Raw genomic sequence first — 14,178 nt, 5'->3', positions numbered from 1 at the left:
AAAATGCAGCTTTTGAGTATGCATAGGAATGGTAAAAGCTGCCTAGTTCCATTAACTTTGTAGTAATACCATTTGGTTGTTGGGCATTTTTGACATCTTGTTATTAAAATGAAATGGTTCCTTTAGAGAAGACATAGCTAGCCAGGCCAAGTGATATGGAGAAAGTTAATAACTTTCCTTTATTAGGTTAATGACCATGTTAGAGGTGAAGTGACCTTTTTATGAGTTTTGTTTAGGAAGTTCCTGGGATCTCATAATAGTTTTGGGATTAGGATTGGGCATTTTGAAGAAGATGATAAGAAGGTATCTTCTAACCCTGCGAACATGGGCGCATCTGACATTTAGAACCTGGTGCCCAGTTCTGTCCTGTCACTTTGAGACCTGTGTCAAACCCCATGCATTCCAATATCTGCCTTCTCTCCTGCACTGGGAAGAATGGGTGGACTTAACCCTGTATACGTTAAGCTATCTTGGAATGTTTGAATGCAGTAAAACATGCTTCTCTGCATCAGGAAATAGCTGATCCACATGGTGCTTAATCTGTCTTCATTAAATTTCTTCCCTTTTATCCTCCTTTGTCTAAAATGTTTTTATTCTTTTTATCCACATCAGTATGCTTTATTTGAAAGTAAGCTAATTAACTACAGTAATACATTAACACTTTTCAAAACACTTTGGCATTGATTTCATTACCTATGTGAATCTCCCAACAGATTTTTGAGAGACACGACTATTTTTACATGAGGGAAGTGAGTTCTAAGGTCAAGTGACTCCGCCTAAGATCATAACTGTCAAGATGTGGATTGACATCAAGTTCTATTTCATTAGGCTCAGAAATAATAATAGCTGCAGTCTATTGACCATATCTGATTTTCCGGTACTGTACTAATCACTACGCATTATTGTCTCACAGTGGTCCTGCAGTGTTAGGGTGTCCTTTATGTACTGGGCAAACAGGACTATAGAGGTTAACATGATCATGAGCCAGCTGTTTAAACCCAGATCTCTGTCACTCAGATCCTGAGCTTTTCTACTGTTCATTTCTGCATGTCCAGAGCCTACCCAGTACGCAAAAGTCCAGCTTCAGTTATCAGCTCGTCTATGAAAGCTTTCTTGCTCTCACCAACCAGAAGCTACAGAGGGGAATTCAGTAGCACATTATTTATTTATATAATTCTTATGGCCCTAATTTATTTTATATATAGTGATTTGTGTAAATGTTTTCTACTTCCTTGCACATAAGTTTGCTGAGGGCAGGGGCTTCAGCTAATATGTACTTTGTAAACAGTGGCTGCCTAATATATTGTGTTGAATAAATCGTGTACCGGTAAATATTTTTTTCTAAGTATGGATTCCTCTTTATTTTCTCTTTTACATCAGAAGTTCCCCCCAAGGGACCTCCGTTCAATTCAGTTAATATTGCCTGTATTCTCTATCCCTATTACTTTTCCACCCTCAGGGATGTGGGGGTGTGAAGGGGAGGATGGGGAGCGGACAAAACTGAAAAGCATTTATTCAGTCTTCTCTGCAAATCTTTACATTTTTGAATTATTCAATAATTATTTTATGAAGAGTACATAGGATGAATAGCATGTCAGCAATGCTGTTATCCAAGTTGAATCTTATATAAAGGCATTTATCTTAAAGGATCTTTTATTTAATGTAGTTGTAATCATAGGACACTTTCTCTGGGCCATCTGCTGGGGCATGGAAATATTCTCATTATATATATACAACCAGACATAATGGTGTTTAGAAAATTGGAATTGCTGTTGTTATATTTCTTGTTCAAGCTTGTATTAAACTATGTTGTGTGTAATTCTTGTTTACTTTTGTTTTGCTGATGAGGAACCAGAACACCAAAATTAATTCATTGTCTCTTAATTAATTAATGCATTCTGTGGTCCTCATTATAGCAAAATGTGTAGAAGAAATAGTTTATTTTCTGTGTTGGTCTTCCCTGTATACATGCACATCTGTGATATACATGCACATTTGTGAAATTTTCCACTCCTGGAACACATGAAAGAGGGAACCTGTCTATCTGGCATACTAAGACACTTCTCATCAATTTAATAATTAAAAATACCCTGAGGCTGACTGGATGTGTGGGTGGGTTTGAGTGTTTGGTCCCATCTTGAGGCAAAGGACTCTTTATCCTCTCTTAATTGAGCTGTTTGCTTCCTGCTTTGGGAATATGAGGGGGGTAGGTCATGAAGCAATCTAGATGTTTTCATGGTTTCATTCATGAACTTTACAGATTTCCTAAGTGATCTGGAGGCTTATCTTTTACACACTGAGCTCTCAGGTACTATTGCAAGGAATCATTTATATAATTATTTAAAGTCTAGACCTAGTACAACTTTAATATGGTTATGTTATAGATCAAACCACGTAATTAATACTTTGATAAAAACAAATGACATTATTTATAGGGAACTTAAAGGTGGCCGGGATAACATTGTCTTCTGTTTCCTTACATGCCTTTTCTATATCGTGCAGAAAAGCCTAGTTCACCTGGGGAATATCTTCATTTTCTGAACATAGTTTACTGTTCGTGAAGTTTTATGAAGATATCAGAGAAAAGAAACTTCTTTTGGCTCTGTTCTGATAACTTGCAGCGGGAAGGTATAAGGAAAACTTTACTTTCAGTGGCTTCAGGAAGGGTTGTGCAGTGGAGAAGGGATTATTAGTGTGGAGCTTGCCCCAGGTTAATTTACCACAAAATATTCATGGAGCTTGAGGTGCTAACAGTATCTCTGAATTTTTTATTTTTGAAGGGCATGCTTTCTGAAAGAACAACCAACGTCTTCTGTGTGTTTAGTTTCAAGGATGAAGTTGTTAACAGTGATTGTGTTTTTTGTGTGGTAAAGAACACTGGGAAATCCCTGTGCTCCTTTGAAGACAGTGCGTTTTTGGTTTTTTTGTTTGTTTTGTTTTCTTCGGCCACACCTCGCAGCACTCGGGATCTTAGTTCCCCAACCAGGGATCGAACCCACGTCCCCCTGCAGTGGAAGCATGGAGTCTTAACCACTGGACCGCCAGGGAATTCCCCAGAGTGCATTTTTAAGTTTAACAGTAGTTATCAATTAAAGAACTGTTTGCAATTCAGTCTAATTTTTGGTGGTCCTAAAATTTAAGAGCTACCAGATTCTTCTTATCTCTACTTGATTGCTCTTTTTGCTCTTACTGTTCCCCAGCAACTCGCAGTGGATCCTCAGGACAACCTTAAAACTACCCACTGGAGTGGTAGACTTAAACTTGCAGCCCCATATTCTTACATACTTGGATCCTGTTTTCATCTAGGCTTTGGACTCAGCTGACTCTGTGAAATAGATTCCTGATTAAAATAACTTCACTGGTAGACTGGCTTATGTATACTTAGTGACTTCATTCTTGATCACCATAATGGGCTATGAATCTTACCTTTTGAAATTAAATAACTTTAAAAAAAAATGCCTTGAAAGTTGAGAGAGGCATCTAAGCAGCAGTTTATACCTTTCCAGCTCCCATTTCCACAGGTCCCTTCTTTTACCATTTTATGCCTAGGTTACTGCAGTGACCTCTGCTTAGCCTCCCAGCATCCATTTGCTTTCCCTCACTCCTTTTTATAAAGGAATGTGATATTAATCTTTATTTTTTGGCTGCGTCTCGTGGCAAGCGGGATCTTAGTTCCCCAACCAGGGATTGAATCCGTGCCCCCTGCATTGGAAGTGCAGAGTCTTAACCACTGGACTGCCAGGGAAGTCCCTCAAATTAATCTTTTAAAATGAATTTTTATGATTTTACTCCCTGTTGCTGCCTGTTGGATTAGAGCCCAGCTCCTCAGTGCTCCATAAAGCCTCACTGGCAGCTGGACTAGTTTTGTTTTTTCACCCTCTCCTTACTGCGCCTCTAGTTGGTGGCGGTATTCCTTTTTTATTGGTGGGCACCTGCCCCACTTGCTTTTATTTCTACCTTTGCTCTTTGTGGAAAGTCCTTTCCGCTGTCTTCTCGCTCTGAAGTCCCCCATCCTTTAAGGTGTTCCTTGACCATCCTGTGCCAGATACTCTTCCAGTTTGATTCCTGGTAGGTTTTTCTTTTTTTAAAAAAATTTTTAATTCTTGGCCTGTTTGTTTATTTATTTTTGGCTGTGTTGGGTCTTTGTTGCTACGCACGGGCTTTCTCTAGTTGTGGAGAGAGGGGGCTACTCTTCCTTGTGGTGCACGGGCTTCTCATTGCGTTGGCTTCTCTTGTTGTGGAGCATGGCTCTAGGCTCGCGGGCTTCAGTAGTTGTGGCTCGCGAGCTCTAGAGCGCAGGCTCAGTAGTTGTGGCCCATGGGCTTAGTTGCTCCGCAGCATGTGGCATCTTCCCGGACCAGGGCTTGAACCTGTGTCCTCTGCATTGGCAGGTGGATTCTTAACCACTGCGCCATCAGGGAAGTCCCTGTTTTTCTTTTTAAATCTTTTCTTTCAGGGCAGAGAACTTTGTTTGTTTGTTTGTTTTTTACTGCTTTTGTTACTTCCAGTAGTGGCTCATGCAGGTTGTGCATTTCAGGGTAAGTTCAAATACTTCAGATGCTAAAATTTTATTTTTTCAATGGTCAGAAAAACAATATTGGTTTTTCAGATATGAGAGAGAAGATCAAATTACCTCATATTGGCCAGGCCTAAGTGATTTGTGTAACTTCATCCTTAGTGGTGGAAATGTTATTAAAGGACATTAGATACAACTATTAACAGTGTTTATTATGAAAAGTGCTTAATAACCCTGGAAAATATTTTTTAAAAATCTCTTAATTTTGTATACTGCAGTTATAATTATGCAAAAAATTAAACTTTTCTTTCTTAAAAGGAGTATATTAGATTTCAACAAAAAGAGATTTAGTTGAGAGACAGTATGGAAATTTGTTTTCACTAGTAATCATCTTGCCACATAGACTGAAAATTTTAAGCAGTAATTACCAGATGCCAGATTGTGATGCTGCCTAGTAGTGAAATGTGAAATAAATTATAGCAAATTTTGATTCTTAGACAGTTTTTTGACGATTTGAATAAAATGAAACAGAACAAAAATGTTTAAACATTTAAAAATAATCTTTACATGTAAGTATTGAGTAACTGATTAAAAAAAATGCAGGTGGGCTTCCCTGATGGCGCACTGGTTGAGAGTCTCCCTGCCAATGCAGGGGACACGGGTTCGTGCCCCAGTCCGGGAAGATTCCCACATGCCGCGGAGCGGCTAGGCCCGTGAGCCATGGCCGCTGAGCCTGCGCGTCTGGAGCCTGTGCTCCGCAACGGGAGAGGCCAAAACAGTGAGAGGCCCCGCGTACCGCAAAAAAAAAAAAAAAAATGTAGGATACTTAATTAGTAGTTATATAAATGGGAAGTGAGAATTTAGAGGGTCATGTTCCTTAAACTTTCTGGAAGAGAAGGGAAAAATGAAAACACCATCTTCTTTCTTTCTTTCCTTTTTAAATATACTTAGGTATTTTTAATTAAAAAATGATTGGCTTATGATTAAGCCATTGAAGATTTTCACCATCCCTTATTTAAGCTACAGTTTTCAAAGTGTTTGGAAATTATTATCTGCTTGCTTAAAAATACTGGGTTGGCCAAAAAGTTCGCTCGGGTTTTTGTGTAACATCTTACGGAAAAACCCGAACAAATTTTTTTGGCCAACTCATATCTGAACCATGTGGTGTGAGCTCTCTCAAAATTCCCACTAACTTTTGTCACTTTGAAATTATGTTGAAGTGAAATGTATCTGCTTAAGAGAAAATGCCTTATTTGTAGTGAATTCTGTACCACCATAATCTCAATTTTTATTTATTAAAAATCGGTTCTAAATCATAATAAAAGTGTATTTTGTAAAAAGTCATCCATAATCCCACATCAACGAGCACCTATTTCAGTTTTTATTTTTCTTTCCAATCTTGATCCAAAAGGGAAGGGTGCATGAGGAGAAGCAGTCTTTTCGTGTACAATTTTGTATTTTGCTTTTAAAATTTAATGTTATTTTATAAATATTACGTATAGTCCTGATAGCTGTTTTGGGTGAGCTTGTATTGTTGCATATAGTTGTACCTTATTGAACATTTAGTTTGCTCCCAACTATTTTGCTCTTATATTTTGAATGTGAAGCTTTTTTTTCCTTTTGAATTTTTTAATGTTGAGATAAATTCTCAGGAATGAACATGGCTTTTTTCCCAGCTTTTAAATTTATTATTATTATTTTTAAAATTTTTATTGAAGTATAGTTGATTTACAATGCGTGTTAATTTCTGCTGTACCGCAAAGTGATTCAGTTGTACATATATGTATGCTTCATATTCTTTTCCATTATGGTTTATCATAGGATACTGAATATAGTTCCCAGTGCTATACAGTAGGACCTTGTTGTTTATGCATCCTATATATAATAGTTTGCATCTGCTAACCCCAAACTCCCAACCCTTCACTCCCCCACACTCGCCTCCCCCCTTGGTAGCCACAAGTCCATTCTCTATATCTGTGAGTCTGTTTCTGTTTCATAGATATGTTCATTTGTATTGTATTTTAATTGTAGTTTTGTTTGGATATATGCCCAGGAGTGGGATTGCTGGGTCATATGCCAACTCTGTTTTTAGTTTTTAACTTCCATACTGTTTTCCATAGTGGCTGCACCAATTTACATTCCCACCAACAGTGTAGGAGGTGAACATGACTCTTAATGTATATTTTTTCAGAACCCTTTCCAAAAGAATTGTCATAACAGTGAATGGATATTTGTACCTTTTTTTAAAAGCCTTGTAAAGGATATCAATTTATTTTATATTTAAACCGTTTCTTGTTAAAACTTTAGTAGTAACTTCTGTGTGTAGTTTATAATATTTATTATGAACTGTCTCACTAGATTTCACAACAACCCTCTGTGGTATGGAGGGCCAGGTAAATTCCCTAGGGCGTTAAGATTTTGAGAAGGGAATTCTGAAAATTACACAGTTTTCACAGTTAGAGCTTGGACTAGAACATGTGACAGTGTTTACCAATAATACTTTTTTTTTTTAAGATGTTGGGGGGTAGGAGTTTTTATTAATTTATTTTTGCTGTGTTGGGTCTTCGTTTCTGTGCGAGGGCTTTCTCTAGTTGTGGCAAGTGGGGCCTCTCTTCATCGCGGTGTGCGGGCCTCTCACTCGCGCCTCTCAGACGCGCAGGCTCAGTAGCTGTGGCTCACGGGTCTAGTTGCTCCGCGGCATATGGGATCCTCCCAGATCAGGGCTCGAACCCGTGTTCCCTGCATTAGCAGGCAGATTCTCAACCGCTGCACCACCAGGGAAGCCCCCAATAATACTTATTTATTTCTATCAGTACTGAGCGGTCCTTTCTCTGAGTTGATATCAAGTTCTTTTAATGTAATGAGAATATTTATCAAGAGATTAAAAAATTGGCGGGGGGGCTATATCTTACCAGCTTGTTAAAATATCAGGTATTTGACTCCTGCATTGGCTACATTCCAATGAAACCAAGCTTGTGTTGGAAGTTTGCATTGCCACATGAGATGATTAAACCTGTTCATGCCTTTGGGGTTGTAGCATCCCTGTGAACAGTACTCCTTGAGAAGCCAAATTTCTGCTCTGAGGGATAGCTCTATGCATCCTGTGTTGTGTGTAAGCAGTCCTCTTGAGTACAGAGTGCTTATTGGAGTTTCCATCTATGCAAGTATTAACGGTGGTATGGTCAAACACATCCAGTCTTTAATAATCAGCTTGCCTCTTAGTTTTTGCAAAGCTGTAATCATAATTCTTCCTGCAGTGTTTTGTTAGGGCTCCTAATTTTATAGATTTTCACTGAACTGGGCTGGGTGATGTTGTGCTCACATCTGCTAGCTGAGTACACAGCATTTCATTGGCTATGCCATTAGTAGTGTGAAGTCTGTTGGTTACTATTTTGTTATTAAATAATATTAGCAGCTAATTCTTTGAGTGATTACTCTGAGTCCAGCATTGTACTATTCCTTTACACACTATATTATTTAATGTTCATAACAGTTCATTTTATAGGTGAGAAAACTGAGGCCTAGATGAGTTGGGATTTGAAACCAGTTTTTTTTTTTTTTTTTTTTTTTTGCGGTACGCTGGCCTCTCACTGTTGTGGCCTCTCCTGTTGCGGAGCACAGACTCCGGACCCGCAGGCTTAGCGGCCATGGCTCACAGGGCCAGCCGCTCCGCGGCATGTGGGATCTTCCCGGACCGGGGCACGAACCTGTGTCCCCTGCATTGGCAGGCGGACTCTCAACCACTGCGCCACCAGGGAAGCCCCCTGAAACCAGTTTTTTGTTTGTTTTTTAAAGTGATTTCAGAGTAGTTGTGTATGTTTTACCACTATATTACTTAAAATAAGAAGCCTAGAGGTTTTTGATGTTCTCAGCCTTTTAGTTTATTGTCTCCACCTCTGTTTAAAGGACTCTTAGTAGGGGTTAATGTGGTGGCCGATTGTGCAAGTGTGGCTTTGTGTATTGTCTTTTCTGTTAGATGATTAAAAAAAAAAGGTGTTTCCAAACACAATTTAGAGGTTTCTCAAGTGGCTAACATTGCTCATAAACCAGTGCTTGATTTCTACTTTGTTCTCCAGAAGCCTCATGAATAAGCTTACTGATTTCTTTACTGTCCTTAAGTCTTTTCTTTTACAAACCTGTGGTTCAAGCTGGGATAAGTAGTGTATGTGTTTTTCTCCTAAAGACCGGAGAGCAGATACTACTGGAGAGGCACTTAGGAATCCCATTTAATGGGACAGTACATGGAAGAGTACAAGGTCTGTTGTATTGCTGTCGGATGGTAGGACCTCCCAAGCCCTGGTTCTCAGTTTGTAGGTCTTGAAAGGGATTTACTAATTTAGAGGTGATTGGATTATAGAACTGACCTATACTGACTAGAACCACAAGAGATTAATGTATGAAAACTAAAATGCAATTTACTAATTTATAAGGAGAAACAACAACTCTCAAGTGGACAGGATAATTGTATTCAGTGATCAGCATGTTTGGCTATAGGAGGAAGCAAAGTTCTCTTAAGTTTGCTTGGTAAGCAGTCTGAGCCAGGGAAGTTACTTGGATGTTTTTAGTGGCTGCTGTACCCAAGCTACTATCTAGCCTGATGCATTAATTGCTTTTATAAGGACAGACTTGTTTGTGCATCATATGTCCTCTCCCTAAACATGCATATTGGTTGATACTGCCTACATCTGACTCCCTGGGTCTCCTTTTCTTTTGTTGGACCAATTTCTAATTCCCTTATCTTCCTTTAGAATTGTGAAATCTTTTAATCCTCTAATTGCCTAATATTTCTTTAAATTGAATTTTGTAAACCTCTTCTGTGATCTGTTCTTTGTTGTCCTGTCAAAGAACAGTATTTCCAAGTTCTTGATGGGGTAAGCAGTAACTGTCTTTTCATACACTAGTTGCATTTGAATGTTTGATGATTGAATTTAGGTGTGGCTTAAGTGAAGGTTTGGCAACTCCTGATGTGGGTTGGTGAACCAGGATGTTTTAGCCAGTGCTGTGGATGATATTACCTTTAGAAGGGTTGAATCTGAATTTGAAATAACAATTGGGTATCATCATCACTTTGTTTTATATTCAATAGATTATAGCTCCTTTTAATATGATCAGATTCGAACAATGTCTTTATTTTAAATGACTCGACTATGTGATTGCTATACTAATTCTCAGTAAGCTTAACAAGTCTAAGTCCATTTAATTTTGCCGAATTTAAAAAGCCAGTCTTTTTTTTTTTTTTAATACAGAAGGGCTATAAGACAAAATAGGGGAAAACATGAAATGGAACGGATGTAATTTTTTCCAAATTCATAAAAAGGACTTTGATTTTAGATATTAGAAATGGAACAAGAAGTGCTTCTTGAAAACAGACTCTTAAAGATGTTTTCAATAAAAGAAAACTCTTCCGTATATTCGCAGCTGTATTAGTTATCTATTGCTATGTTCCAAATTACCCAAAAATTTAGTGGCTTAAGACAACACGTTATTTAAGCCTCACAGTTTCTGTAGGTCAGGGGCCCAGTCATGACTTTGCAAGATTCTTTATTTCAGGGTCCCTCACAAGCTGCAGTCAGGATTTCAGCTGGGTTTGCAGTCATCTCAAAGTCCAACTGGGGAAGGGGCTGCTTCCAAGCTTACTCATGTGGTTGATATCAGGATTAAGTTTCTCGCGGGTTGCTGGACTGAGGGCCTCAGTTCCTAAGGAATTGATGTCCAGTGACCTCTCTTGGTTCCTTGCCATATGGGCCTCTCTATTGGGCAGCTCACAGTATAGCAGCTAGCTTCGTTAAAGTGAGAAGGTGACAGGGTGAGAGAGGAGTAGAGGCAAGATGGAAGTCAGTATTTTTTTTTTAATTTTATATATATATTTTTTTTTTTTGCGGTACGCGGGCCTCTCACTGTTGTGGCCTCTCCCGTTGCGGAGCACAGGCTCCGGACGCACAGGCCCAGCGGCCACGGCTCACGGGCCTCGCCGCTCCGTGACACGTGGGACCCTCAGGACCGGGGCACAAACCCGTGTCCCCCGCATCGGCAGGCGGACTCTCAACCACTGCGCCACCAGGAAAGCCCGGAAGTCAGTATTTTAAAGACAGTCTTGAAAGTGCCACCCCCTCACTTTTGCCCTCTCTTACTCCTTAGGAGCAAGTCAGTAGGTTCAGCCCACAGATAGGATAAGAGGGGGAATTACACAAGGGACTGAGTACCAAGAGGTACAGACATTAGGAGTTGTTTCAGGTGCTGCTTGCCACACAGCTGAAGAGTGGAGAAGGGTATGTTTTGGAGGAAAGAGAAATGCTGTGGAAGGTCCAGAGACTCTGAGGAGCTTTGCTAAGTTTGCTTCTGTCCTTGCCCAGGTACCTTGATACAGTAGTTTACTTTTCTTCATCTGCAGAGCACTCTTGCAAACCATAGGTTCTGTCTTTTTTCCTCCCAGAATTGGCTTGCTGTCACCTTCTTCTACCACTTCCTTTTTCTTTATCTCTTACAGACTTGCCTTTTCAGTCCCTGCTGTTTTCATTAATAATAGTTAATTGATCTTGGTTACTTTGCTAAAGCATATGGGGTTTTACTACTTTGGGGGCTGCTCCTAGCATCTATTTAGGATTTATATTTATACATACTGTTAGTAGTGGAAGACACTATTTCCTCTTGGTATGTGACTAGGGTTTTGAATTTTTCGGTGTGTACTGTGTGCATTGTACTACGCCGTTTTATATAAGGGACTTGAGCGCCTGAGGATTTTGGTATCCAAGGAGGCTCCTGGAACCAGCCCCCCATGGGTACTGAGGGATGACTGTATTCCTTTGAGATTTGTTGCATCTATTACTACTTTGAAGTACAGTCTCCACTTTTTAGTACCTTTCTACACGTCTGTTGTATTATTGTTTCCTTATGAGAGAATTTGGCCTGGAAACAGCCTTGCTTATATATGGACCTGCTTTTGCTGCCTTTGCATGTTGCGACAACCTGGCAAGCTATGAGGAAAGATGACAAGATCTTAGAAGTCATTTTTGAAGCCTTGAGTTCAAGGGCTGCTGCTTTCACTAAGCAATTTGACAAATTATGGACAGACTATATTTGCACATGGAGGCTGGTGGCTTAGAGAAGCTTGAGTTTTGAATAAAGATTACCAAGTTTGTGTTGAGAGGGATGAGCACCATAATGAATATATTTGATCATCTTTGCTCTCTTTCCAATATATGGAGACTGAACTTAACCAACAAGTGAGGAGTCCCTTGTGCTGACATTCTTTCTTCTGGTACACACAGGAGAAGTTGATGGAGACTCCTGTTTGCTTATACTCCCTACAAAATACAAGAGAAAAATCGGAATGTTAGTTGGAAAGGGTACAACCAATAGGGAAAGAAATTCTATTTGTAATCTTATAGGAGGGCATTTTTGAGATTAAGAGGAGAAAAATAAGTTCAAAGGCAAGAATTCTAGAGTTGTGCGTTAGTACACATTAATTTTCAGGGTCCCATCTGTGGTTTACAGCTGTTTTGCCTTGGTGTAATGCCACTGAATACATTTTTTGAGAACCTCCTGCGTGGTGGGCATTGTGTTAGGCCCGCATCAGCAACATCTCTAATCATCACAGCAGCCTGAAAAATATTTCCTTCATCAGTGCAAAGAGAATGAGGCCCAGGGCAGTCCTGCAGTTTGTCCTATGACACATCAAAGTTGTCTAGTCCAGGACTTCCTGACTCCACTGCCTAGCTGTGGTCTGGGCTCTCCCTCCCACCCCTGCCCCCTCCCCCTCAAGTTAACAGACCAGCTGTGTCCTTGCTTCTCTCAGAGAATGAACCATAGAGGCACATTAGGAATTGACTGCTGGAACTGCTCATCTTCAAGTAAACCAATGCGTCTGTGCAATTAAGTGTCAGACCGAAATGTGTCTTCTGTCGTGACCTTGTTGGACTAGAAGATAACAAGGTGGGGGAAAAAAGTACAAGGGAAGCTGCTTTGCTCCAGGTAGTAACCCATGTCTACCAGATAGTTTTATAGAGCTAGAATAAATTGATGTCGAGAAACCCAGAATTTAGGTTGGAAAGCTGAGATTCATTTTAGTGAGGGCAAAATTGAGATGTTTCTTCATTATCATTGGGTTATGGGTTATAAATAGAAAAGGTAAACCTTTATTGTCAAGGAGAGAGCAAATGTTTTGTACTTTCTGTTTTTTTATTCTGTTCCTCTGAGAAATTCAGCTCTTTTATGCTCAAAAGCATTCTTTTATGCTCAAAAGCAGTGTACTATCTCAGACTTCTGAGTTTCTTGTTTGACTAGTAGCAGCTGAAGTGAAAACATAATTAGAAGAAATAAGAGGGACATTTTAGTGAGTGAAGCTGATAACCAGAAGGAAGAATGATGGGATTCTAGTGGAAATTTACTTTGTAACAGGTCACTAATGCTTTGATCTTGTGCAAAACTGTACTGTGTTTTGCTTGAAAGGGTAGTTTGCATTTCTTTGGTTGAAGCTAATTTAAGGCTAGTGATGCCTGCATTTTTATGAGGTGTGGAATGTTTTGTGAAGTCACTTTAACGGCATTACTAAGTATTCTTAAGATTAACTGAGGTGAGGAGATTTTTATTTCCCTTCCAGTAATGGGGAATAGCTGCTGTCTTTCCAAAATCTTGGAACAGGTTAATGTTGTGGTTGGGAAGTTTTTTTTGTTTTTGGTTTGTTTTAGTTTTTTCTTTGTGGTGTTGAAAGTATTTTAGTTAAACAGAATCTCTGTGTATGAAGGAGGTGAATTTTGCCTCTGGTGTTCCATAGCTGGGGTCTGAGTTCATGCCACAGCTTGAGTAACTTTGTAGGTCCCCTTAATATACATGTAGGCAGAAGTAGCCTTTTAGTAGTTGTAGGTGCTTTCTTTTTCAGTAAGAATCTTCTTAGCAGTTAGCTGATAGGTCTAGTATGAATTCTCCCCCCCCTTAAAAATCTTGGCATAGATTAAGTGAATAATTCTAGATATTTAAGCTGAGCCTCTATTGTGATGGGTTGATCTGTAGCCCCCCTTGCATTAGGCCTCTTTGTGACTTTTACCAAACATATAGTAGTGCTCTGACCACAATCTGTGGAGTCAGAACACTGTGATTAAAGACCTTCAGGGCACGTGAGCATCTTCAGTACCCTTGTCTAAAAGAAAGTGTTGACTGCTGTACTTTCATCCTTTATGAATTCTTTAAAAGCATCTATTATTTTTAATTTGCAGCAGCTCTTGCCAGGTAAAAAGTTTTGGGAAACAGATGAATCCAGCAAAGATGGACCAAAAGGAATATTCCTGGGTGATCAATGGCGAGACAGTGCCTGGGGAACATCAGGTAATCTAGATCTAGCATCTGTACTGTGATTTATGCCTGTCTTAGAGCTCCTTTCCTCAGCAATTGGCAAGTTGTGAATTTTACACCAGTGACAAGCATGTCAAGCAATGTCCTGTCCTGTGGTATAATTGCCATGAAGGAGCTTATATGATGTAATTTATTAAAACATAATTTACACAAAATCAGGTCTTCAATATTTTACTGAAGTGCTAGCCACAGGGGAATGGTCTTATTTGAAATGACCGTAATTTCAGCTACAACTTCTTGTTCTGTACTGCTGTCAGCATACTTGGAATTAGAAAATCAATGCCTGCCATTTGAAGTTCATGTTTCTTTCTCCT

General features: G+C 39.4%; 1 protein-coding gene across 1 annotated transcript in view; it reads left to right on the top strand.

Annotated features, from left to right (window-relative positions):
• PUM1 (pumilio RNA binding family member 1) overlaps window positions 1-14,178 on the top strand; it is a 128,784-nt gene that overhangs the window by 39,722 nt on the left and 74,884 nt on the right. Inside the window, 1 exon segment of the mRNA XM_032619432.1 lies at window positions 13,729-13,837. Coding sequence (XP_032475323.1) covers window positions 13,729-13,837 — 109 coding nt within the window.

The sequence above is a fragment of the Phocoena sinus genome, chromosome 1 (assembly GCF_008692025.1).
Source record: "Phocoena sinus isolate mPhoSin1 chromosome 1, mPhoSin1.pri, whole genome shotgun sequence".
Lineage (NCBI taxonomy): Eukaryota > Metazoa > Chordata > Mammalia > Artiodactyla > Phocoenidae > Phocoena > Phocoena sinus.
Note: the sequence above shows the minus strand (reverse complement) of the source record. Positions and strands in the feature narration are given on the sequence as shown.